The sequence below is a fragment of the Bison bison genome, unplaced genomic scaffold (assembly GCF_000754665.1).
Source record: "Bison bison bison isolate TAMUID 2011002044 unplaced genomic scaffold, Bison_UMD1.0 scf7180017864172, whole genome shotgun sequence".
Lineage (NCBI taxonomy): Eukaryota > Metazoa > Chordata > Mammalia > Artiodactyla > Bovidae > Bison > Bison bison.
This window is the reverse complement of record NW_011494744.1, coordinates 514,456-542,048: the sequence shown is the minus strand read 5'-3', so window position 1 is coordinate 542,048 and position 27,593 is coordinate 514,456. Positions and strand designations below refer to the sequence as shown.

Here is a 27,593-nt window from a genome sequence, read left to right as displayed (position 1 = left end):
GGGCATGGAAGGCTGAGGCCCATATGTATCTGTTGTTACCCCCGTTCCTGTGTAGTGCCTAGCACGTGCTAAGCACACAGCAGGTGTTCAAAAGTTATCTAGTTAAAGAAACAGATATTAAGACTAGTTTATAATAGCCTCGGGCTATATGTGTGTGTGTTATCATTAATGACTATAATATTTAGCTCTGAAAATGAAACCCATCAGTACAAGACTACAGAAGTTAAGTGCACAAGTATGTTTCATCCTCAATTCAATGGCAGCCCACTCCAGTACTCTTGCCTGGAAAATCCCATGGATGGAGGAGCCTGGTAGGCTGCAGTCCATGGGGTCGCCAAGAGTCGGACACGACTGAGCGCCTTCACTTTCACTTTTCACTTTCATGCATTGGAGAAGGAAATGGCAACCCACTCCAGTGTTCTTGCCTGGAGAATCCCAGGGACGGGGAGCCTGGTGGGCTGCCGTCTATGGGGTCGCACAGAGTCGGACACGACTGAAGTGACTTAGCAGCAGCAGCAGCAATTCATACAGGATATTCAAATATAAGATGTATAATTTTATGGTCCCACTGTGATTCTCTGTATATGTAACAAGGTTAAAAGCATAGTGCAACTGTGGAATAGTTGATGAACTTCTATTTTAAAACTGATTTTTCATTTAAAGTATAGTTTCTGCTGCCAAAGTGAAATATACATGTATTTATATATGTTTGGAAAAATAAATGATTTGCGACACATACTGGTCACTTGTGTTCCAATGGGGAAAGACCCCTAGGTCATCTAAACAAAGATTCATAACATTTCTGGCTTTTAATATCTAAAAAGTGGGTTAGAAGCAAATATTTATATGTTGAATCATACATTTCTCACCATTAAATAATCAAGCCTAAAACTGATTTTAGAAACTAGTTGGACTGCTGTGCATTTTTTTAATTCTCAAAAGAATAGAAAAAGGAAGCTTTTTTATTCAACTGTTCACAGTAAAGAATATTTATAAACAGGTAATTTAAAACACTTACTTCATAGGCCATTCCTAGAATATGGCAACAGTCACATAAAATACTACTTTTTATTTATATTCCTAAGAATAGGCATTTCACCATTTAAAAAAAGGGGGCGGGGGGAATAAAATAAAAGCCCCTCGTGCTGCACGCATGCTAAGCCACGTAAGTAGTGTCCAACTCTGTGCAGTCCCATGGGATTGCAATCCCATGTAGCCTCCTCTGTCCACGGGATTCTTCAGGCAAGAACACTGCGGTGGGTCGCCAAGACCTCCTCCAGGGGATCTTCCGACCCAGGGATCAAAGCCGTCTCTCCTACGTCTCTTGCACTGGCAGGTGGGCTCTGTACCACTAGTGCCACCTGGGAAACCCAGAAGACCCTCACTGGATACCTTTTATCCTTAAGACAGAGTGGTAATGTCTCAGACTTGTTTTTTTCCACCTGGAAGGGATTTTTCCCCTTTCACCCTCCAGAGCATGTCAGAAAATATGAAGGACTTCAAAGAGACTGGAATCACACTCAAACTCTCCATGAAAGCAACCATGATGAGCACTCATTCTTTTTCCCATATACCAAATTAGGTTACTTCTTGAAGTTTATTGTCCGGGAAGAGCCAAAGAACCTGGTACCCAATTGAAAGCTGTTTTTCCTTTTCTCAAAAATGTTCATAAAAATATATACACTCAAATTTAGAATGTTTCTCGCTTCCATCATGGTGGTGCAATAAAAATAGATTTATTTGGTTACAAAGAGTAACTGGTAAAAAGGAATCTCATAGTCTTGATTTTCCTGTGCATATTTTTAGGATTGGGACAGAACCGTGTGCCACGCAAAAGATAATTCTTTCTCCTCAAGAGAAGGTCCTGAATTAACAATAATCTTTATGTGCACCCGCACAAACACACAAATATACAGGAAGTCCACCGACTCCTCATTCTTCCACTACCGCAGTGATGTTTCCAAACATTTGGTGAAATCCAGAGGCAACGGAGTAGCAACTTGACTGCAATGTCTTTTGATCAGTTGATTTAACTCTTCATTCAAAAATGAATCCCCTTGTAAAACTTTATCCTGAAAAAATATTAGAAGTATGAGTTAAAAGTCTGCTTATGCTGTAAGCAAAAGACAAGCCATGAGCAAAGCTACAGATGGCAACAGCTGACATCAAAGCACACGGAATGTAACAATGACAGGGCCCGCATCAGGTCTTGGACACGCCAGCTAGTCTACACTGAATCAAGTCTCCTGTCTCCAAGGGAATCCAATCCCAGAAATTCACCCTACCATCAGCTCCTAGACATGAAAAAAAAAAAAAAAAATCCACCTAGAAAACAATTTAGCAAGTTGAAATCAGTTACTAAGAGACATTTAGTTTTTATTCCATCTTTTAAAAAAAATTATGAAAACCATCACATACCTTCCTTTTGGAGTTTGAAGATTCAACAGGAGGATTGAAGGTCATTGCTGCCATGCTATAAGCCTCAAAAAGTTCTGCAGCAGATCTATAATAACAAACATAAGAAATGTAAAGGCACCAATCTATCCATAACTTGAAAAGTTAGACTGCACCCGAAGAATTAGATCGTACCCAGAGAAAACAGTTTGTACTCAATATATACTTCTCAATCTCCCTCACCTACTTCTCTCCTCCTAACCCCCTCCTTTCTGGCACCCCCTCATTGTTCTCTGTATCCATGACTGTTTCTATTTTGTTGGTTCATTTATTTTGAGAGTGAAATCATACAGTATTTGTCTTTCTCTGACTTATTTCACCTAGCATAATACCTTCTATGCCCATCCATGTTGTTGCAAAGGGCAAGCTTTAATGCCTTTTTTCATGGCTGAGTAATATTCCAGTCATATATACCTCACTTTCTTTATTCATGTATTGATGGGCATTTAGGTTGCGTCCATATCTTGGCTATTGTAAATAATGCTGTGATGAACTTAAGGATGCATATATATTTTCTAATTAGTGCTTTTGTTTTCTTTGAAAACCAGCAAAACATACATATAAAATAAGTCCTAAATCCCCATATTAAAACTTCATTATCCAACTAAATCCACCTCATATAGGTCTGGTATACACGGATAAATATAAGCCTGAACGAAAAGAAGGCTGAGCAAAAGACCTCAAGTTTAATGTGATCAAATCTCAACTCAATCAGTTATGTGAAAGATATGCAACTAAGTGTTAAGTTAGTCGTGAGAACACAAGGCATGGAGTTATCTTCCACGGATTTCCAACAGTGTAATTCTTCAGTTTGCGTGGATTGGAAGCCAGGAGAGGCCAATCAGGACAGAATAAATGTCCATACCCTTGCATATAAATGAATCCTTAATGATCTGAGACTGAAGAAGGGCAAAGGTTAACTCTGTCCTACCTAGAAGGAAAAGAATTTATAGGAAATTACAATTTATACCTCATTAAGAGAGGTGGGTAGCTGACTATTATGATGTAAAAATACAGATCTGTTTTGTCATCTCTCCAGTATTTCAAGAGAAGCTGGAAATGTGATTTTTAGGTGAATTCCCCCAAATTTTACAATATAGCAACTAATCAGACTTTTTCTCAAACACTGACTAGACCAGAAAATTTTGTTTTCAGGCCACCTGTCTGTGGTCTCTGATTAAAGAAACCAGTGGGGCTGTAATAGCTCTGAGTGTCGGGACTATCACAAAGGTGTCTTCTGTAGAACCAAGTATTTCCTAATTGATCTTGTGTGGGGGTGAGGGGAGAGAAAAAATAATTACTACTGTTTCAACTTCTTTGTACTTTTTGAAATTTTTCAGAATAAAAACTTGTGGGTAAAGAAACTTCTTTTAGAAGGACCCCTTTCCCCATCTGGAAGAGAAACACTGTAAGTGCTGGTCCAGATTCTGACCAGTCAGGGGACACAAAAAGATAGTTGTGAGGCCTAACAAGAGAAACTGCTGCCTTCTAGGTGGCCGGGTTCAAAGCACTTCTCTCTGCTTCTTCACTTCTCCCTTTCTGGTCCTAGCAGAACCATTCAGAGGGGGAAAAAAGGGGAGTCTGGTTAGACTCAGGGATCTTCACATAAAGCAAATATGGCATCATCTTATTAAAAGTTAACCCTAAATAATAAGCACCTGGGGATTCACTATTCTCTCTATTTACCTGTATGTGTGAAAAACTTTTTATAACTAAAAAAAAAAGTAATTATTCAAAACAAACCAAATCTCAGTTAGCAATGTTTTCTCCTTGGAATAACTCAAGAAAATGAAGTGGACCAAATCCAGATGACCAAATGGCCACTTTCCATTTTGAAATCTATTACTTTGTAAAAAACAGATTTCTCATAATCAAAACAGCTATCAGTGGTAATCTGGAGTTCTATAATAAGGCGACACTAAACACTACCTTCGGCTCAATTCTGGCTTGAGCGCTTCCGAGCCTTCTGAAGGGGCTCCGGCAATGAGGTGAACAGCGAGCCTCTGCACGATGGGATGGTAATGTCGCTGAAGGGGAAAGAGGACCACCACATTTTGCGCGGGTCAGTATTTTATAAGACACAAGCCACAGTTTAATAAACACCAGTTTTTCTAAAAACTACAAATGCATATCTAATTCATTAGAACCACCCACCCACAGAAAAAACAGTACCTTTGCTCACAAGATTCCAAGTCTGATGACCAAGCTACTAGTAATGTAGCTTAGTCTTGCTTTTACAGTATGAAAAGGAAAATCAAAAGGCAATTTCTCTTTCAGAGTAAAAAAAGTTAGTTTACAACAGATTTCCTGAAATGTATTTCCACTCGAATGCTACTGTTCACACTATAGGGTCACAACATAGGTGAAACCCTCTTGAAACTGGCAGGCTTCCGAAGTCTCCCTGGATAGGACCCAATACAAATATGCCTCATAACGAATCTTCTATTTTGAATAGTGTCAGGGAAAGATTTCAGGAAATCTCACCCTACAATACTGTCACCACTTTCTGCTTCCTTAGAAAATGCATCTCAGCATCTTAATAGCAAGAGCAAAGTGAGATGTGGAATATTAAGACAGGAATTGTAGGAAAGGCAGTCCCAAAACAAAATACATTAAGTTCTCTGGCAATTATAGCTACTTGGGCAAAAACTGAAAAATTTTTTCACAAAAAGGAAGGGGCTTGGGTGGGGGGTGGGGGGGGGATCCTCTTACCCGCAGTGCATGCAATTCCCAAAGAGCAGTGTTCTGAGCATTGCAGTACTCGGGTTCATCCAGCTCAGGAAGGAAAACCCCACTCCCCTGAGATTCATTGTCAAGCAACAGGTCTGTTTTAGGGAAAGTCTGCAAAAATGTCACAGAAAAAGAAGGACTAATTAAAACAATATTATTAATTTTAAGGATGCTATTGGATTCTGTACTTTTATTTCCATTTAAACATAATTTGGTTCTATAGTTACATATGAGATATAAGTACATGTACTTTATACCTAGTTTTAATTTCTGCAATTTAAGTTTGCTCCATAACAGAACAAAAATTGCAAAAGAATATTTTCTTAGCTTGCTTTGAAAATAATTCATTTCATCTTGCAAAAGAAAACAGATATTCTTTCACTCAGCAACCCCACTTTTAGGAATCCTTCTTATAGAAATAATTACATTAGATACACATATAAGAATATTCACTATAGCATCATTTATAATAGCAGAGATGCAAACAACTTACACCCATCAAAAGAAAAATGCAAAGTGTAAAAGCCAGATTGCTTAAATTTTAATTTCAACTCTGCAACTTACTAGTAGTGTCACTTTAGGCAAGTTTCTTAATTTCTCTGGACCTCAGTTTTTCCTATCTATAAATGAGAAAAATAGTAGCTACTTCAGAGTTGCTATGAAGATTAAGTGAATTAATTTTTGCAAAGCATTGTAACAGTGCTTTTAAGAACCATGTTAAACCAGCAGTCATTAACAAGACAAAGTAGCTGTATTTTTACTGACACAAAAATGTGTTCGCCACCAATAAGTATTAAAAAGAAAAGTTGTAGAACGGAAATGTATATCATAATCCCGTCTCCATTAAAAGAAAAAAAATTCTGTTTGTGTGTGTTTAGGACTTCCTGTAGCTCAAATGGTAAAGAATCTGCCTGCAATGCAGGAGGCCAGGGTTCAATCCCTGTGTCGGGAAGATCCTCTGGAGAAGGGAATGGCAATCCACTCCAGTATTCTTGTCTGGAGAATCCCATGGAAAGGAACCTGATGGGCTACAGTCTCCAGGGTCGCAAAGAGTTGGACATGAAGTGAGTAATTACTACTTGTGTGTATTTAGCATACACATTTATATATGAATTTTTTAAGGTCTTCTGGACGGATATGCACCACCTGGTAAAAATGGTTATTTCTGGAGAGTGTCAGTAGGAGTGGAATGTTTTCCTTTCATAATTTTATGTACTTCTTTTATTACTTAATCTTATCACAAATATGAATTACTTTTATAATTAAAAAATACTGTAAGTGGGGGAAAAGACATATATCAAACAAAACACCGTTGTTACATAGCAAGAACGATGCTCCATCTGTTTGCACCCTACTTACATGCATTAATATTCTGTTAGTTGCTAAAATGCCAATGCTCGAATTTGGAAGCACATGAAGAGCAAGGGTACAAAGGCGCTTGATGAAGGCAAGGGCCCGCTGTTGAGAAACTTGCTTTCTGCGTTTAGTCAGCATGACATCAAGACACTGGAGGACGGTCTCAACGCCTTCATTCGTAGCACCTGAAACAGCAGGTAAGACCCTTCAGGGCTGGTCTCATCCCTTTTTCATTACGCAACTTCAATGCACTTGAAAAATCTCAGATGAACCTGTCATACCTGTCCCACATCATCTCCCTAATTGATGAAGCAGTGCTACCCTGCCCATGTATTGCTCTGAGTTGGAATTCATCTCCAGTCAACTCCAAAAGTTTTCTGAAATACAGATGTGTGGCACTGGCAGGCTGGCATTTTATGTACCAGCTCCTATTTCTCAATTCTCATTGACTAGAACTGCAGTCATAACATATTCTTAAAAGATAAAGATTTACTAAAAACACATTATCTTAAACATACGTACCTGCATGTAACTTGAACAGTGTTTTGTAAAGATGAGTATAGAATTTCATTGGATCAATATTCAGAACATCACCTTTGAAATAACAACAAACATCAATTAGGTATGTTACAGCCTCCACAGGCCAAGACAAACAAAACTTGGTCAAGAAACTATCTTACCTTGCCCAGAAAGAATATGAAAAGCAGTCTGGACACAGTGAAGACTTTCTTGATAGCTTAAGTCCTTCAAAAGACAAAGACAAAAAAGGACATTAAGAATAACTACAATTTATATCTTAAAAAGTAATTCATTAGTAGAGTTACTTACACCAGACTCAATGAGAGAATGTAGAACTACTAATAAATCATCAAAAAATTCCACATTGATAAGGTGAGCAAACCTAGAATCAAACAGAATTTGGTTAAAAGGTAACATAAAAATAGATATAAAGAGCTTAAAAATTAAACTTGACTTTAAAACGGTGTTTTTAATATTACTTGTTTCAAAATGTTAGCTATGCTAGAGATGACAGTGATTATATTTTTCATTAATTCATACTGGCCTCTTGGACAATTCATACACAACTAGACACTATACTCAGCAGGAGTATATGAGGCACTAAACAAATTAAATATATTTCAAAAATACTCCTGCTCAGAGAAAAAAGTTGCTAAGAGCAAAGAGTCAGCTCTGAGACAAGCTGACTAGTTGCCCAAGTGATGTTCTAAGTAACAAAGGAGTCATCAGTTCCAGCTTCTAGGAAAATGGGGCAGGAAGAAGGAAGAGAGGAGAGATTTTGCTATTAATAAGAAAACGAACCCTAGGAAAGCTTAAAAGAAATGCTGGACCTAGTGTCCAGCTCAGGCTCTTCAATTAATTACCTACATAATCCTAAATTCTGGCCTTCTATTTCTAGAAATAACTGAGATCACTCAATAGAGTTAAAGAATCATGTGAGCTACTAAATGTCAGAGCACTCTGTACACTATAAAACGTTAGGCACTGAAGTAGTTCAAGTCAGGATATCTCTTCAGAATTAGTGCAAGAGCCTTTGACACTAAGTAAATCTTAGAAGGAAAGACCTTAGAGGTCACAGATTCCCTGTGCATTGGTACAACCTTTTGGAGAAGTAATATAGCAATAATTATCAAAATTTAAAATGAACATATTCTTTGACCTAGCAATATACGCACACAAGTACATTGAAGCTATTTCCAGTGTAGCACTGGGCACTGATCAAATAAAGTATTATATATCCATAAAATGGAGTATCATGAACTTAAAAGTGGGTCTGTATATACTAACAAGGAAGGATACCCAGAATAACTGTTTATCAAAAAAAGAAAAGTTACAGAACAGTATACATTTGTGTGAAAGATTCAATCTATATGAAAGGTAGGTAGGCAGATTTATATACTGGTAAAGGAAAGAAGGGAACTTATGATCTTTTAATTTTTAACTGTATTATTTCAATTTGTATTAATAAATGAGCATTATGTTTAAAAAAAGAAATTGGTCACTGAAAAAACAAACAGGTCCTCCCTAATGTAATAATACCTTCTCTTCGAATCTCTGACTAACATCTCTTTCAATGACAAGAACCACACTATCTTATGAGGCAAAGCATTTCATCACCAAACAGCTCTAGTCATTAGGAAGTAATTTCTTCTTTATTGAACAGAGTCTGCCTTTTCTCTATCTTCCAGACATTAGTCCCATCTCTAAAGCTGGGCTTCCAAACAATGGTAGCCACTGGCATTTGAAATGCGGCTAGTCCAAACTGAGATGATATGCTATAATGTAAAATATATACCATTTTTCGAAGATACATTATGAAAAAAGGAATGCCAAATATCTCATTAATGTTTATCACTGACTACATGTCAAAATAATATTTTAGATAAAATAAATTCAGTAAAATATACTTAAATTGATTTCACTGTTTCTTTTTCCTTTTCAATGTGGTTAAAAGAGAATTTTAAATTACGTATGTAGTTTACACTATATTTCTATTAGATAGCACTGTTCTATGGGACAATATCTCAAATAACTGTAGAAAACTATCATGACGACCATAACTCTGGCTCACATCCCCCAACAGGTTCATCAGGGTTCACAGAAAAATACAAAAGGACCTATCTTAAGAGGAACAGATTATATAAGACCAAAAACTGACTACAGAGCAAAAGGAAACCAGAACGAAGGGATGAATCTTAGGGACGGTGAGAACTGAGTAAGCTGGAGGAAAGAGTTAGTGAAGGAAATAAAAAAAACTAAAGGTTTGAGATGAGAAAACCAAAAAATGTGTAGTGTTACAAATAGTTTCAAGGAAAGGCTAATAACAAATAAAAAAGGAATGAGAACTGAGAAGGACACGAGGTTATCATTAGTGAGCCCTGTTTAAAATTCATGATTATTTTGGTCTTATTTATTTAGAAAGAATTTAAAAGATTTCAACCTACACAGCCCTTACTTGGCAAGACCTTCCAAAACTGCTGGCAAGAGAGGTGACCTCTGGGCCTTCTTCAGTATTCTGAAGTAGGTTACAAACACGATGTTCAGAGTCTCCGTGTGCTGAGAACAGACAAAATGACTTCAGTATAACCTAGTACACTTTCTCCCAAGTTAGCAAAACGATCACTTTTGAAAGCCCAGTCTTTTCTGTCTTTTCCCATCCCTCCTCGCTATTCAACCTTAAGAGTTTCAACAAAACAGAATGAAGATACACATCCTATTATTTCCTAAAACTACCATCATCAATCAGGTTACTATTTCCTGCATATCACACACCTAAGCCCCATGAAGTAAACCAAAGTCGTATAACCATAAGTTGAAACAATGTCTCTAGTTAAGATTATTTAACAAAACCTTTTTAAAAGCATAAGAGAATGTGTGAAACCGCCTACCAGTTTAAGTTTTTTCTCAGTACTCTCTGAAGCTTCTGCCTCCCGAAGTTCTCTCTCTAGTTTCTCTTCTGCTTTCTTCCACTGAAAGTAGATTTTAAAAACAAGGGTGTACCACTGAGTGAAGAAGCTAGCTTCAGAGACGCATTATATGTCAGTATTATGAAACACATACAACACCAGAGATTGTCTACAGATACAAATACAAGCAAAAATAGAAAAACATGGATAAGAAACATACACAAACCAATTATATGACAGTGGCTGCCTCCGAGGAGGAAGGCAGAAGAATGGGATTGGAGAGAGGAACAAAGGGACTCCAACTCCATCACCAGTGTTTTCAAGAAAAAAAACTGAAGTGTATTAATACTTGCTCTTCAGAATGATAAATACATGGGATATGTTATACTACTCTCTGTAACTTAAATTCTATTGTTACTCTCTGTAACTTAAATTTTCTATAACTTAAATTCTTTCAAAAAGAAAAAATGGACATGCTCAGCCCAGAAAGAATTCTTATTGTGAAATCACGAAAAACGTGGAAACCAGTCATCAACAATACTTCCCAAACTTATTAACATATAATGCATAAAACTAGATACTAAACATACAGAAATTCAACAAAAAAACAATTTTTTCCCACTCCTTCCTGCTGTAAGAGCAGCAAACAGTGGTTGCTACACTGCCTGAGACACAGGGGACTGAGTGAGGAATAGTTTCCTCCCTTCACATGAAGTTGTTAAAGATCTGCTAAGAATCTCTGATTCCCCACGGTAGCCACATACATGCTATTCCTAACAGGCATGTCCAACCTACATTAGGAGAGTGTAGTATAAATAATTTAAATATTAACCTTCATTTGTTAACAATCACTAAGTCTATTTTGACATTTCTGCCTTTTTAAAAAATTTATTTATTTTTTAACTGAGTTATAATTGCTTTATAGAATTTTGTGGTTTTCTGTCAAACGTCAACAAGAATTAGCCATAGGTATACATGTGTCCCCTCCCTCTGATATTTGTCTTGTTTTCAAAAGTTATTAGACCCATTCAAAGATGGATATTTCTGGAAATGACCTTTTATTTTGTTCCTAATAACCCATTTGAATAACCTAATAAACTGTTTAGAAATGTTTTGAGAAGAGATCATGATGATGATGGTGGTGGTGGTAACCAATGTTTATATAGTACACCCAGTGCTGTACACTCCATTAAGTGGTTTTCCTATATTATTCTATTTAAACTGCACAGTGACCCCGGCAAGGCAGAGCTATTATTAGCTCTATTTCTCAAAATACTAAAAAAAAAAAGTTTACAAAGTCCCATAGCAAATAAATAAAAGTCTGGAATTTCAACCTGGGTTTCAAATACAAAGCAACAGAGAAACAAGATTCAATTAAAACCTATGTTGTTGCCAACTTCACATGAATACACCCTTTCTTTTAAGGAAGGAATCTGTGTTATCACAACAAATCTAAGATGATCTTAAAAGCCAGCACGGCAAGAAAAAGCCAAAGGATAAAAGACAACATGGCAAGAAAACCTTTTCACCTGTTGCTCTTTGCTAATAAATTGTCAGTTAAAGCTGATTTCATAAAACATTTCTTTGCAATAACTGGGGAAAATAAAATCCTCTAAATATATTTATATATGATTTAACTATGATTTTTAACCTGTGCCTAATTGATTTTACTCTAAAATCAATTAAAACCAAAAAGGAAATCAATCAAACCTTTCTCTGCATTCTTGATAGAGTTTTTCTCTTTTCCTTAAAAGTCATGAACTTTTTTGGTTTATTAATATCCTCTGTATCTTTTTTCACTTCTATTTCTTTGATTCTTAGGCACAAGAATGTTTTTAACATCTGTTATTGAAAAAAACACAAATACACAGCTTATTATTTATATTGCTCTCAAATACTTTAAACAGAATAAGCATTAAAAATGTTATTTCCTTCCTTCAAGCTAAAAAAAAAAAATCCAAAAAACAAAAAAATTTTGCAACATCTTTTATCACATTTTACACAAAGTTCTACTATCTTTTTGCTAAACATATTCAGTAATTTGTCTATGATTGGAGTGTTCTTGCCTGGAGAGTCCCAGGGACGGGGGAGCCTGGTGGGCTGCCGTCTATGGGGTCGCACAGAGTCGGACATGACTGAAGCGACTTAGCAGCAGCAGCAGGACACTAGCATTTGTCTAAATACACATAATTTTACTTTGCAATGAAATGAGAAGCAGAAGAAGAGAACACAATGTGGCACCGGCAGACAGGACTGCAAGAGCAGACAGGCCAGAAAAGGCTGGACCAGCATGCGGGGAGAGGATGTTTTAGATATCTCTAAACCAGCTTAAAGCGTCTGCCTACAATGTGGGAGACCTGGGTTCGATCCCTGTGTTGGGAAGATTCCCTGGAGGAGGAAATGGCACCCCACTCCAGTACTCTTGCCTGGAAAATCCTATGGACAGAGGAGCCTGGTAGGCTACAGTCTATGGGGTCGCAAAGAGTCGGGACACGACTGAGCGACTTCACTTTCACTTTCAAACCAGCTTTCATTTCCCAAATCAGATTCAATTCTGCAGTTAACAGTTCTAATCTTTTTTCCCCCAATAAAAAAATAATATGAAGACTAGTGTTATTCATTTTAAAACAATTTCTCTAAGCCAGTGGTTCTCCAACTTGACCAAATATCACACTCACTCAGAGGGCTTGTTAAAACACAAACAGCTAGACCCCATCCTCAGTCTCTGATTCAGCAGGTCTGTCATATGGGCCCAGCCGATGCTGGTCCAGGGACCACGAGTACTACTGCCTTAAGCCATTAAAAAAAAAAAAAACAGAAACTAATTCAGAAATTGATGTATCGTGTGCTACAGCGGCCATCCAAACACAAAGAAAAGGGGCTTAAAATCCTACACTTTCTGGGGAAGAAACCACCCTACTGACCTGCAGTTACAGCAGCATTGTGTTTGCGTGTGTGTGTTGCAGGAGGCGGGGTGGGGAGCGGTTGGAGAACTACAGGTTTGTATTATTTTTAAGTTCCTACACGTACATTTTGAAGAAAGCTGAGAATTTCATTTAAAGTGTGGAATGGAAACCAGGAAGAATGAAAAGCATAAATACTACACCTGAAATCATTCTAGGTATCAGAAGATTTTAGTATTTTGTAAGTATTCTGTGTGCTCATAAAATATCTCCAGGGTATCTTCCCAACCCAAGGATTGAACCAGTGTCTCCTGCACTGCAAGTGGATTCTTTACCTGCTAAGCCACCAGGGAAGCCCCCTCCCAAAATAAATAACTCCAAATCAAAGAAAGCAGTGCATGGTCCCTTACTAATCTTTGGTAAAGGAACCAAGAATGCACAACAGGAAAAGGACAGTCTACAAAAATTGGTGTTGGGAAAACTGGATATCCATACATAGAACTGAGAGTGGACCCTTATCCTACCAGTCATAAACGTTAATTCAAAATGGATTAAAGACCCCAAACCATAAAACCCCTATAAAAGAAAACGCAGGGCCAAAGCTCCTTGACACTGGTCTGAGCATTAATTTTTTAGATATAACACCAAAAGCACAGGCAACAAAAGCAAAGCAAACAAGTGAGACTGTATGAAACTGAAAACCTTTCACATGCAAAGGCACTGATAAGATGCAATGGCAGCCTGCAGAATGGGGGGAAATATTTGCAAATCATGTATCTGGTAAGGGGTAACATTCAAAATACTAAGGAACTCAAACAACTCACAGAAAAAAAAACAAATAACCTGACTTAAAAAAGAACAAAGAACCTAAGTACGTATGTTTTCCAAAGACAACGAACAACAAATGACCAACAGACAAATGAAAAGATGCTCAACAGCATAATCATCATAGAAATGAAAATAAACACGGCAGTGAGATACCAGCTCACATCTGTCAGAAAGGCTATGGTGGCTCAGCCGGTAAAGAATCCACCTGCAATGCAAGAGATCTGGGTTTGATTCCTGGGTCAGGAAGATTCGCCTGGAGAAAAGACTGGCAACCCATTCCAGTATTCTTGCCTGGAGAATCCCATGGACAGAGGACCCTGGCAGGATACAGTCCATAGGGTTGCAAAGAAGTCAGACACGACTGAGCAACTAAGCACCCAAGCAGGCACACAGTGCACTTGGAAGAAGAGGAAACCCTTGGACACTGTCGGTGGGAATGTAAACTCATACAGCCATGTTGGAACAGTATGGAGCCTCCTCAAGAAAGTGCAAACTACAATTATCATATGATCCAGCAATCCCTCTTCTAGATATATATCCAAAAGAAATGAAATCAGTATCTCAAAGAGATACCTGCACACCCATGTTCACGGCAGCACTGTTCACAGAAGACAAGATATGGAAACAATCTACATGTCTGCTGGACAGATGAATGAATAAAGCAAACTGTGATAACATGGATGAGCCTGGAGGACATTATGCCAAGAGAAATAAGCCAGACACAGAAAGACCAATACTGTATGATCTCAAGAAGTGGTACACATAGAAACGGAGAATAGAATGGTGGTTGCCAGGGAGTGGAGGAAATAAGGAAACTGGTCAAAGGATACAAAACTTTCAGTTATGAGGTGAATAGGTTCTGGTATCCAATGTACAGCATGGTGACTACCATTAATAATATTCCATTATACACTTGAAATTTGCTAAGAGGATAGGTCTTAAATCGTCTCACTACAGAAAAACGGGTAATTATGAGAGGTAACGGCTGTGTTAACCTGACTGTGGTAATCATTTCACAATGTATACATACATTAAATCATCACATTGTACACCTTAAAAAAAAAATCACTGTAAAAACTATAAATATACAAAACAAACAAATACCAAGAAAGTAAAGGAAGCAGTTTATATTCTAGCATCGATAAAATAAAAGTGTTTCCTCACATCCAGTTTTGTGTTCAAGCCCTATTATCTGCTTACTCTAATATTCTGAGTAATATTTAAGCTCAGTATTTGTAATTTTAGCAGTTCAGCAAAAATGATCAGCTTCAGGGGATGAAAAGGCTTTGATGACAAAGGAAGACTGTAAAAAATTAAATTAACAAAGATATCTAAGGCCCAAAAGAAGAAAACCATAAAACTTCACTTAAGAACATCAAGGTAAGATACTTCATATTCTTGAATACAAAAAAAAAGAAAATCAATTCCATAAAATAATTAAAATGCAAAACTTCTATGAAGCAAAAAGACCACAATCCAAGATTAAAAGACAGCAACAAATATTTGCAATTTATACAGCAAAGATTTAATGTGCTTACTATGTAATGTAAGCTCAACAAACATGGACCTGTTGTTTCTTTTGTTCACTACTTTATCCCTAGGACCCAGAATAGCGCCTAGTACATAGTTTTTATTGACATAAATGAGTATTTTAAAAACTATTAACATATCATTAAGAAAGACAAATACCTGAGGGAAAAAACTGGCAAACAATACAAACAGGTAAAACATTCAAATGACTAATAAATGCATGAAAGGAAGCAAAACCTTACTAAGAACAATGTGTAAACAAAATAAACCACCTATTAATATACAATTTTTTTACCCACCAGGCTAACAAAGATTAAAGAGTGAAAATACTCAACATTGGGTAGGTTGTAGGGAAATGACACTCATCACTGGTGCGAACACAAGTGTTCAAATGTTTTTGGAGGACAATTTGATTTTCTCTTTCAAATATTTAAATGTGTATACTGTTGGACACAGTATCAACACTTAAGAAATTTAACTCACAGAATATTCACACAAGTGTGAAAAAATAACATGGCCAAGATGTTCTTTTCTATGCTGACTGTAATAGCAAAAATCTAGAAACAACTCAGCCGCCCCTCAAGTAGGGACTACATATTCACCTAACAGAATACTAAGGCAGATGTTCAAAAGAATGGGATAGCCCTTTACATAAATCCACAATCCATAAAAACTCCAGAATAGTTTCCATTGTATAAACCCATTTTTTACTTTAAAATATAAACACAACATGTCTCTATACATAAATGTCTATGATAGAAGGATACACGCCAAATTGTTATGAGTGGTTACTTTGGGGGAGTACTTTCACTTTATAGTTTATACACTTCTACAAAAAATAAATGCTTCATAACAACTGAAAATTAACTTTGTACTTTAAAAACAAACACAATGCGAGGTGAGAAAAGAAAGGCTTACCTCTGGCCTAACTTCATAATTTCTGCCCTTCACATAACCAGATATCACTTTAATTACACCCAGGGAAGCTTGGCCTAATTTATCTTGTTTAAACAGTTTCTTCACTGCTTCACAACACATTTCAGATATCTGAAAAATAAAATGTTACACTAAACCAGTGTTTTTCAACTGCATCGGTACTGACATTTTGGGCCAGGTGATTCTTTGTTGTGGGGGCCCGTCCTATATATTGTTTAGAAGCCTCTTTGACCTTTATCCACCAGATCCAGCGGCAACAATCCCCTCCTCCCACCACCACAGTCGTGACAACCAAATGTGTACAGACACAAGCCTGATGTTCCCCAGAGGGTAAAACCAGCTGCTACTCAGAATCGCTGCAACAAATTTATTTTCAAACAATTTTCTTGAAGAGACAGTATTTAATGGACCCCATTTTAGCAATAAATAAGAGCTCCAAAACAATTTTGAGAGAGAGGAAAACAATAATCACATGGTCTTGGATTTTCTGTTAAGGAAAAGCAGCAAAAGCAACCCACCAATTTTGACATGTCATTCATGAGAGGGACGATCAACACAATGATGTTGTTGTGAAAGTTGAAATGAGGCAGGGCCACCAACAGCTCACACAGGCTCTTCACAGCCACCTCTGCCAGGCCCTTGTAGGCCTTTAAGGAAACCACATTGCTTTTCTTCAGCTTCCTTTGCTTCCAGTCTAACAAAAGATAACTGGAGTTACTTCACTCACTGGTTAAAATTTCAATTAATTAGCTTATTTTACACCAACAGGCAATCATATGAAAAATCAACATATCATCTGAATTCTTAAATAAGAGTTGTCTACGCTTAAGACACAAGTACAAATGTTATCACTAACATTTACCTACCATCATTCATCTTCTGACTCTCCCCACAATTACAAGGATCTTAGATCTTACATCATTTCCCTGGGCTTAGTGCTAATGGTCATTGTGGTATCTTTACCCAAGAGGTCCACAAGAGGTTTAACTTCTTCATAATAACTGATGATTCACAGTACCTTTTTTCTAGAAATATCTACACACACACTCTGTAATGTACTGTAACACAGTATCAAGAATATAAGATACTTGAATATACGAAAATATGCCTATTTTTTTCTAAAGTAGGTTCAACACCTCCCTCTTCATCATACACAGCCAGAGATGAGAAAGACAGTGACTTTTAAAATTTTAATTAATTAATTAGATTTTTGGCTGTACCACAAAGCATACAGTAACTTAGTTCCCCTACCAGGAATCGAACCCGTGCCCCCAGCAGAGGAAGTATAGATTCCTAACCATGGGACCACCAAGGAATTCCCCAAGTGCCTTTGTTTTGAACTTGCTTCTCATAAATGTGATTTTTCCTCAAGAGACTGCATTCACCATAATTAAGAACAATATTTTCTATTTACTGACAAGACTTCATAATGGATAAATGAATGGATAAACAAAATGTAGGGTGTACATACAATTGGATATTATTCAGCCTTAAAAGGGAGGAAAATATTGACACACACTACAACAGGGAAGAATCTTGACATTATGATAGATAAATAAATGCTAGTATCTAGGTTCCAGCTGAGATGACAGAGCACAGAAGCAATATCCATGCCACCCACCCCATTCCACGTCCTTACTGGGCCAACAGATTCAGATCTGTTGCAGCTGAGATGGCAGCTGGGTGATCCTTAGACCCAGCACTGAGTAAAGGAGCCCAACTGAGTCAGATGAAAGCTCCTTGCCTTGGCAAGAATCTCTTCCCCATTCATGTCAGAATGATTCCTATGCCCTTTCTCCTCTGAACGAAGAGAAAGCAAATGTTAAGTCCATTTTCAAGGCACTCATTACGTCCAATCACATTATCTTTCTCCCCTGACCACTCCTTCCAAATAAAAAACAGTAGAATAAATTCTAACCATTCATAAATTCAAGAAACATACAACTATTTACTAGGTACAGGACTGCAGCAATGATAATACTAATACTGATAGCTGATAATGCACAGTATCTAGTACAGGCACTATAATCCTACTTCATACCTATAAATTAATTCACTCCTCACAACAATTCGATGAGACTGGATTGTTCCTATTAAAGAAAAGCATCAAAATACTATTAAAGAATAGTACTTTAACTATTCTTATTCCCATTTTATAGACAGAAAAACTGCAGCACAGAGAGGTTAAGTCCTTTGCCTATCACAGGTACTAAGAGGTGAACCAGAACTTGAACTCAGGAAGTCTGACTATAGACTCTGTCCCTCATCATACACTACACTGACTCAACACACAGGACAGAATACAGAATTCCCCTTCCTGATGACAGCTCAGTGTGCTACACACTCTTAGGATACTTTTAATATACCTTTAATCATTTGCTCCAGATTTTCCAAATAAAATTTGTATTGGCTAACCAGGCCTTCTTCAAATTCTCTTAATTTCTGGGTTTCTTTGCGAATCTAAAGAGACCAAAAAGATCATTTTCTTAAATCAAAATATTAAAATCCATTTTTAAATTAGCACAAAATATGAGTACCCCCACTATTTCTCCCACCTCTGCATGCTCAGTTGCTAAAGTCGTGTCTGACTCTTTGTGATCCTATGGACTATAGCCTGCCAGGCTTCTCTGTCCACGGGGTTTTCCAGCAAGAATACTAGAGGGAGTTGCCATTTTCTCCTCCAGGGGATCTTCTCAACCCAGGGATTGAACCCACATCTCCTCCATTGTGGGCAGATTCTTTACTACTGAGCTATCAGGGAAGCCCTTTTCCTGTCTCTAGCAAAGCAAAGTTTCCAGCTTGTGTAGCAGTTATATCCAGCATTACCTTGGTGGATTTTTCTGCCTCTGTTAGGGGTCGTATTTTATATGAAGGAGTAATGTCTTTAAATAACTCCATCAAAGAAACTATCACCAGCTTTCGAACAGTAACAGCCACATCAGGATCCTGCTCCATCAGCATAGAACGTAATTCTTTCAATTTTTTAATCTGTTAAAGAAAGGAACATATAAGGCTAGAGAAATGGCAAGATAATTATGAACAAAAGAAAACCACCACACATCTGGCACAATAAGTGGAATTCACACAACGGCTCACAGTCTAGTCCAGCCACACACAGCTCCAGACACTGCTCACGTTAACAACACATAAATCACTAAAGTTGTAAGTTCATCAAATTTTTGTTAAAAAAGCAGTTAGAAAAAATATACTTTAAAAAGTTTACATTTATTAATCTATTTTTAGAAATTCTTTTTTTATTGAGTTTTCTTTTAATGATGCTACCTTTTTTTAAATTGAAATATAGTTGATTTACAATGTTTCAGTTGTACAGCAAAGTGATTCAGTTATACCCATACAAACATATATGTATTCTTTTTCAGATTCTTTTCCATTATAGGTTATTACAAAATAATGAATATAGTTCCCTCTGCTATACAGTAGATCTTTGTTACTGATCTATATTATATATAGATTATAATAATCTATATCTGAATCCCAAATTCCTAATTTATCCCTCCCCCACCCTTTTCCCCTTTGGTAACTGTAATTTTGTTTTCTATAACTGTATCATTTACTGAGATTCCACACATAAGTGATATCGTATGATATTTGTCTTTCTCTGACTTTATTTACTCAGTCTGCTGATCTCTAGATCCATCCATGTTGCCACAAATGGCGCTGAGTTTTCTTAAAACATGTGTCTTATTTCCCTGAAAACACTTTCTGAAATATATTGTTACATACATCAAGTATAGTCCAATATCTTCATTCAGAGATGAAAAAATAAGACTCAGAACGTTCAAGCAACTTTTCTAAGATCACAGAAGAAACAAAGTTCAGATTTGGATTAGGCTAAGGTTCTATGTACTCTCTTATTTTAATTCAGTTACTACCATTTTGTTAATGTCCTTCCTTTCCATGTGTGCTTATAGCTAAGAAGAGAATCTTAAAAGATCAGACTATTACACCACATAATATGAACAGCCTAAGGAAATTAGTTACACTTACATTACTTTCTGGATCTGATAATATGGCAGATGCTAAGGCTGCAATATGCATTTTCCTCTCCTGTAGTTTCTTCTTCCTCTCAATTAAATGTTCTTCTAATGTCAGCTCCTTAATGGGCTTCTCAATTATCTCTGAAATGGATTAGGTTTCACCTCTTAAACATTTCTTTATTTACAAGTATCCAAGAATCTTAATGATTAAAATAATTTTCTTGTAGTAACAAACAACCATAATGATAGCTAACTTTTACCAAGTACTTGCTATGAGCCAAGATTACTATTAATACATATAAATCTCTCATCAATCACATGAGGCAAATACTATCATTAGCCTCATTTTATAGATAAACTGAGGCAAAGAGAAAGTAACTTGCCTAAGCTCAAATATGTGGCAGAAATGGGATTTAAATCCAGGTAGTCTGATTAAGAGTTCTTATTCTTAAGTACTATGCTAACTGTTGCTGTTGTTTAGTCACTAAGTCATGTCCATTCAACTCTTTGTGACCCCATGGACTGCAGTCCATCAGGCTCCTCTGTCTGTGGGCTTTCCCAGGCAAGAATACTGGAACAGGTAGCCATTCCTTTCTCCAGAGGATTTTTTTGACCCAGGGATCAAACTTACGTTTTCTGCATTGGTAGGGATTCCTTGCCACTGAACTATAAGGGAAGCCCACTGTGCTAATAAACCCACAATAATTCATACAAATTAAGAGAAAGAACAATCTGAATTAGTTTTTAAAAAGTAAAAAACATGCTCCTCTGTCTTCAACTCTATGCAAAATACATCTACCTTAAGAAATGTACATGGAACTAGATTTACCAAACACACAAGCATAATCTGTTATAAGCCTATGAAGAATGACCCAAAACAGTTAAAATAGTTGCCCCGTAATCTCATTTACACTAATAAGGTTTGCTAAGACAAAGTAAAACTTAACTAGCTTGTTTTATCACAAATTCCAACCCAATATAGTTTAAACCATAAAATATGTTCTTTCAGTTTAACTGTGATTAGAACTGGTCCAACTATTAGAACCCACATTTAGTTATGTAAAACAGACATACATAAAGTATAACTGCTCTAAGAAAGAACCAAAATAATTTTATACCAGAGTCATTTTTATCCTTTAGGTTAAAAAGTTAATAGTTAATTGTAGGCAGGTCCTTAAATTATGATTAAAAAGAATTCAAAATAGTAATAATTTATCAGACTCTCCACGCATGCCTAGACATCACCAAATATAAGTGCATAAAATTTTCCATAGGCAGGGCAACAAACAATCAAATTACACGAGGTGAGATTTTCAAACTGTGGGAAAATGTTCAAAATGACCTTGAAATGACCAATACTCCAAAATGCACATTCCAGCTTGTATCTAAAACTAATTCACTATTAAGTAAAAAAAAAAAAAAAAAGTAATTCTCAATTAACAGTTAGTAACTAGAAAGATGCATACCATTACCTTCCTCAGGTTCCATCTCTTCTTGATCCTCTTCGTCTTGGTTACTGTCAATAACTATATGGAAAATATGCATATTAAAAATGTGATAACATACATAAATTGTAAAACCACAAGGAAAATCAGGGAAGTGATTATCATAAAACTCAGGAAAATTGTTACTTTTATTAGGAGAGAACAATTAGTGATTAAGGGGAGCAGAAGGGATGTTTCTGAGTGCTGGCAGTATTTCTTGCCCAGATGGTAGCTTTATGGGCAGATTTTTTTGATAAACCACATAATTTCACATCTTTGAGTCCCAGACTTTTGTGTTTTATTTCACAAAAATACACGTATGAAAAAAAGAGAGGCTAAAAAAGGACGACTAGTATGTTTCTAATTTTAGAAACAAAAAAATGAAACACTCTGAAAAGAATCATCTTAACCTTGCAGCTTCAGCTGTACTCACAGTACAATGGGCATAATTGTACTATGAGATAAGCATTTGTATTTCCGGCCAGAATTGTCAACTTTGCTCTATGACTAACTGTAGCTACCCTGTTTTGTAGATATGAGTAAAAGTCAAAGTAAAATAAATTTTGAATGAGAAAATTTTGAACGTGATATTAGTAAGGGACCAAAATTTTAACCTAATACACAGGCTGATCAGATTCACCTGGTTTCTCTCTGGTCTGTGGGATTATACCACTTTTATCTTTGATAGGAAGTAAGTGAATCAGTTCCTTCTCTGGTGCAGTTTGCAGAGTTCTTGGTATTTTTTCATATTTATCTATAACACTCTCATGCTTCCGTTTCTTGACGTGAACAGGCTCACTGCAGGAAAAATTTCAATATTTTTAAAAAAGAACTTAAGAGACTTATCATTTTAAAAGTACATAAAAATAACTCACTAACCAAATCTTTAATAGGCATAAAGATATTAGCACTTAGATCAGGAACATAAGAGACATTTGTATAGTAAACGAATCATATGGCCTACCATATAAAGCCATAAAACTATGGCTTACATTTAGTTTTCCCTTTAGCGGCAAAATAAAGGTAAAGTTACAGATTTTTTTTTTGAAGAGTATTCCACAGAGCCAACGTGGACATTGTGCCAAATGTTTTACTTTCCCCAAACCTTCAGAACATAGCATGGACTTTGGACTTCACCTAAGTATTAAATTTCAGATCCATTATTTGTGACTATGGGAAAACAGTTCCCTTTCTGTGAAATAGAATAATACCTACCTGATATGGTAACATGGAATGGGAAATGGCAACCTATTCCAATAACCTTGCCTGGAAAATTCTATGAACAGAGGAGCTTGGCAGGCTGTGGTCTATGGGGTCACAGAGAGTTGGACACAACTGAGCAATTAAGCATGGGAGGGTGACGGTGACTGAGACATGGGTAATGTGGCCATAAGGAACTCGGGACTGTTTTGCCTCAAACAGAGAGCGTACGTCACCCATTCACTCTGCTTCACTATTCAGACTCAAAAGAAATAAAGATTTATACTAAATAAAATCATTTTTTTATGAGCTAATTTTATTTACGAAATAAACAGAATAAGGTTTACAGAACAGGGTTTACAGTTTACAAACTCCAGTGTTCAGAGATGAGCAGCATCTTGCACTACCCACCTGAGTAAAATTCAGAACCAAGTTTTTAACGTTGAAAGGATGTGAATGACTATAATCTAAGTGAAGTACTACCTGGAAGAAATGTCTCTCGTTAGAAAAGATGCTCTTTGTCCTAAATCTTTCATTAACTGTAAGTCATCTTCATCCATCATATCTAAAGGAAGGGCTTCCTCCTCTTCTTCCTCTTCCCTCTCAATCCTTTTACCTATTCCAACAAACAACAAAAAAAAAATCAGGAATTAGTATTAGAGACATAGAATCCTGTGTTTTTGTGTCTATGATAGGACAAGCTTATGTTTTTCAACCACCTTAGCCCAATGTTTCTAAACGTGAGCACTACTGACGTGTTGGGCAGGACAATTCTTTGCTGTACTTGGTTGTCATGGGGGAGGCAAAATGCTAGCATCTTTGACCCCTTAAATCTAAACACCAAGAGCATTCTAAATGCCAGGTCACTTACACCAAGCGTAAGAATTTAAAATACATCCTAAATTCGTTAAATTTACATGTAAGAGAAAAATATGCAGCAGCTTAAAAATTTTTTGGAGGAGGAAGCAATGATAATTGTGTCATCTGCTGCAAAGATCTGGTAGATCATATAGCTAGAATATGGCTCTCAGTCTCAACAACTGTATGATATTGTATATCTTTATATCATTTAACAATTCCCTGCTGATGAACATTTTGATTATTTTCAAAATAATTTTTTTTTTGCCATAGTGAAAGTTGCTCAGTCATGTCCAACTCTTTGGGACCCCATGGACTATACAGTCCATGGCATTCTCTAGGCCAGATCACTGGAGTGGGTAGTCTTTCCCTTCTCCAGGGAATCTTCCCAACCCAGGGATCGAATCCAGGTCTCCCACACTGCAGGTGGACTCTTTACCAGCTGAGCCACAAGGGAAGCCCAAGAATACTGGAGTGGGTAGCCTATCCCTTCTCCAGCACATCTTTCCGACCCAGGAATCGAACCAGGGTCTCCTGTATTGCAGGCGGATTCTTTACCAACTGAGCCATAAAGGAAGCCCCTTATAGTTTCCATATTTTTGCCATAATTAACCATAATAATTGCTATACTGCCAAATATGCCATAATAATTGCCATAAATTAACAGTGTTGCAACGAACATGCTTGGGCATATATACTCTTAGAAAATATTTTCAAATAATCATAGGATACATTCCTAGCAGTGAGATCTCTGGGTCAAAGCAAAGTCTATTTTTTTTTTTTTTTTAATTCTTACTGTGATAGTTCACATATGAGTTTATGTGTACATACATATTTTTCTCCTTTTTACTCAACTGGTGATAACCTATAATTTCAAGTGGGTGGAAGTTCCAATATACATGACTGTTCATCATTTATAGACTACTTCATGTTAGAACATAAAAAGTTTCCTTCTTTCTTGAAACATGTTTCTTTCCATTTCTAAGACATATACAATTTAAGTTTTCTTCCTAATTCTCTGGCTCCACCTCAAACCACATTACAGGTTTCTCTACTCACTTCTTAAATGCTGGCGTTTCTTAAAATTATTTTCTGGGTTCTCTTATTTTTATGTTACACAGTCTCCATGGTGATTTTACTCAAGTCAAAGGCTTTGATTACCATCTATATAGTAATAATTTGCAAAACTATTCTCTCTAACCCAGGTCTTTCACTTGAACATTATACCTATACCCAACTCCCTAAGAGACTTAATTTAGATGCTCAACATGTAAGAAGAAAGACATTTTTTGCTTTTATTTTTAACATATAATACCTAACATATCATGCTTTTTTAATTCTTCTGAAATTTAGATAGATCTTTAAACATATCTAACTCAAGCAAGGCCTATTTTTTTTTTTAAATAAATGAAGTATTTTTTTTCTTAAATAAATGAAGATTAAGTGACAGACTAAGGCCACACCACTAGTAAGAAACAAAATCTGAGAAAAGCTCAGGCATCCTGACTTCCAGTCCCATGCCCTTTTATACATCACAATAGCATGGTTGCCAAGGGATCAAAAAGGTTCGTCTAGTCAAGGCTATGGTTTTTCCAGTGGTCATGTATGGATGTGAGAGTTGGACTGTGAAGAAGGCTGAGCGCCGAAGAATTGATGCTTTTGAACTGTGGTGTTGGAGAAGACTCTTGAGAGTCCTTTGGACTGCAAGGAGATCCAACCAGTCCATTGTGAAGGAGATCAGCCCTGGGATTTCTTTGGAAGGAATGATGCCAAAGGTGAAACTCCAGTACTTTGGCCACCTCATGCAAAGACCTGACTCATTGGAAAAGACTCTGATGCTGGGAGGGATTGGGGGCAGGAGGAGAAGGGGACGACAGAGGATGAGATGGCTGGATGGCATCACTGACTCGATGGACGTGAGTCTGAGTGAACTCCGGGAGTTGGTGATGGACAGGGAGGCCTGGTGTGCTGCGATTCATGGGGTCGCAAAGAGTTGGACACGACTGAGCAACTGATCTGATCTGATCTATCTGAAGAGAATGAGATGTAAACAGGAAGAAAGAAAAGTCAGATATAGTCAAATATTAATACTCTGAAAGTGCAAGTTCTGCTGTAGCAAAATGGGTCTGACTCAGAATGGTCACATTCCTTAACTGTTTTGAGTACTTGGGAGTTTTGAACAGGGTGACAAAAGAATAACCTTGACAATTACAGCTCAATTTCATTTCAAGTGAAAAGAAAGCCAGAAGTTGAGAAAACTAAGGACACTTGGCAACACTGTGAAGAATGCATCAGAGAAAAGCAATACTCTTTCCTTAGCTAACTGCCAGTGAAATGGGAAAGTGGTAGCACTGGAATGCCCAAAAGTTATTTACATGGTTATTCTGAGTTTGTTTCCCAAGTATGCACTGAAAATCTTCAGATCTGCTTTCTAAACAAACTAAAAGCAGAAGCTGGGTCTCTTTCACCATGAATACTGCATTAAAATGTTTTCTCATACTGACTGAAACACACAGGACTACGATCCTTCCCTGGGAGTGATGACTAAAAAGCAAAGTTATTGCATGAAGAATATTTTAGAACAAATCAATAGAAACTGGAACACAGGAATGTTTTCACAGTTACCTGGTTGTTTTTCCTTTGGGTCCTCCAATGGAACAGGTTTCTTAGACACAGCATCTTTTACAGCTTGCCTCAGTTTCCTCTGCTCTTTACGGTACTTCTTGAGAGTGCTTTGTTGTTTAAACTGTTTGTTTTTTAGCTTGTTCTCAAGTTTGACTTTACTAGTTTTCAACAACTTCCGAAAGCTTGGAACCTGTTTTTTATTTCTTCTCTAGAAAACAACAACAGAAGGGGCACTGAATACTCAGAAAAATAAATTACTTTATTTTTAAAATCAGGTTAAAAAGAATTGATTATTTCATTACGCCAATTCCACAATTTTAATGTCTCACAGTCACGGGTCTTGCATATAAGAGCTAAAGCCACACTATGGCATTAATCCTACAGAACAGCACTAGATCAGGAGTTATTCAACGGGAGGTTCCTACAGTGAGCAGAAATCACAGCGGCTCAAAAGGGTCTAAGACTCAAAAAAGTGTGAAAAACCACTGAGTTACTGGTAAACAGTTATTCAAGGCTAGTTTAACACTTGTAGTTTGGCATACTAAGATTAAAATGTTGGCTGTCTGTAGCAATAACAAGTGATATTTACATATCGCTTAACTGTTTACAAAGTGCTCTAACATATTACCGCCAACAGCCTAGAGGTAGTGACTGCTGTTATATTACTGATGAAGCTACAGCTTAAAGAGATCAAGACAAAGACCCTTAAAAGTAAGGAAAACAAAACTGAACTTGCATGTGGATTACAATGTGCTTTTCTATATACTTACCTTTAGGAATAAAAAAAAAAAAGGACTTATCTCAGGTCCCAAGACTCATAAACTTATTGAAAGCAGGACCGTTTCTCGTCTGTAAAATAACGGGTTCAAAAGATGGTCCTGAAGAACTCTTCAAGTCTGACATCTTATGAACTCAAGACTTCGTGCTAGTGTCATTGCGGCCCGCTGAAGCCAAACGCGCACAGTGGGTGAAAAAGGAGCCAGGTCTAAGGGAGAGGAAGCTGACAGCGCGGAGAGCCAGGAGGGAGTCCAGGGAGCCCCTAATCTAGGCCACTGCCGCCGCCCCCATACATCGGCAGCGACTCTGTGACCCAAAGGGGTCCTAAGCCGCGGGGACCAGGCTTCTGAGGTCACTTACGGCCTTCATCCTTAAGTGTGCAGGGTACCCGGCTAGACAAATTCGCCAGTGACAGTGGTAATCCAGGAATCCCGAACCCGCAACACACGTGCGAAATCAGCAACACTGAGCCAGCCGGAAACTGCCACT

The 27,593-nt window shown here is 37.1% G+C and overlaps 1 protein-coding gene across 2 annotated transcripts; it reads right to left on the bottom strand.

Annotated features, from left to right (window-relative positions):
* Nucleotides 1-1,557: 1,557 nt before the first annotated feature.
* On the bottom strand, nt 1,558-27,593 carry NOC3L (nucleolar complex associated 3 homolog (S. cerevisiae)). 2 transcript variants are annotated; one of them, XM_010842168.1, is made up of 21 exons: nt 27,465-27,593; nt 26,328-26,535; nt 23,328-23,460; nt 22,285-22,442; nt 21,627-21,686; nt 20,171-20,301; nt 18,989-19,150; nt 18,529-18,622; nt 16,681-16,856; nt 16,145-16,273; nt 11,676-11,807; nt 9,948-10,028; nt 9,515-9,615; nt 7,369-7,441; nt 7,221-7,284; nt 7,063-7,134; nt 6,544-6,725; nt 5,167-5,295; nt 4,384-4,481; nt 2,419-2,503; nt 1,558-2,072 (listed from the first exon to the last, which is right to left on the bottom strand). In XM_010842168.1, the coding sequence occupies exons 1-21, from the start codon at nt 27,471-27,473 to the stop codon at nt 1,944-1,946; spliced, it is 2,406 nt and encodes an 801-aa protein (XP_010840470.1). In that variant the 5' UTR covers nt 27,474-27,593; the 3' UTR covers nt 1,558-1,943. The 2 variants fall into 2 exon arrangements, with proteins under 2 accessions (XP_010840470.1, XP_010840471.1); XM_010842169.1 differs by having other exon boundaries at nt 21,633-21,686.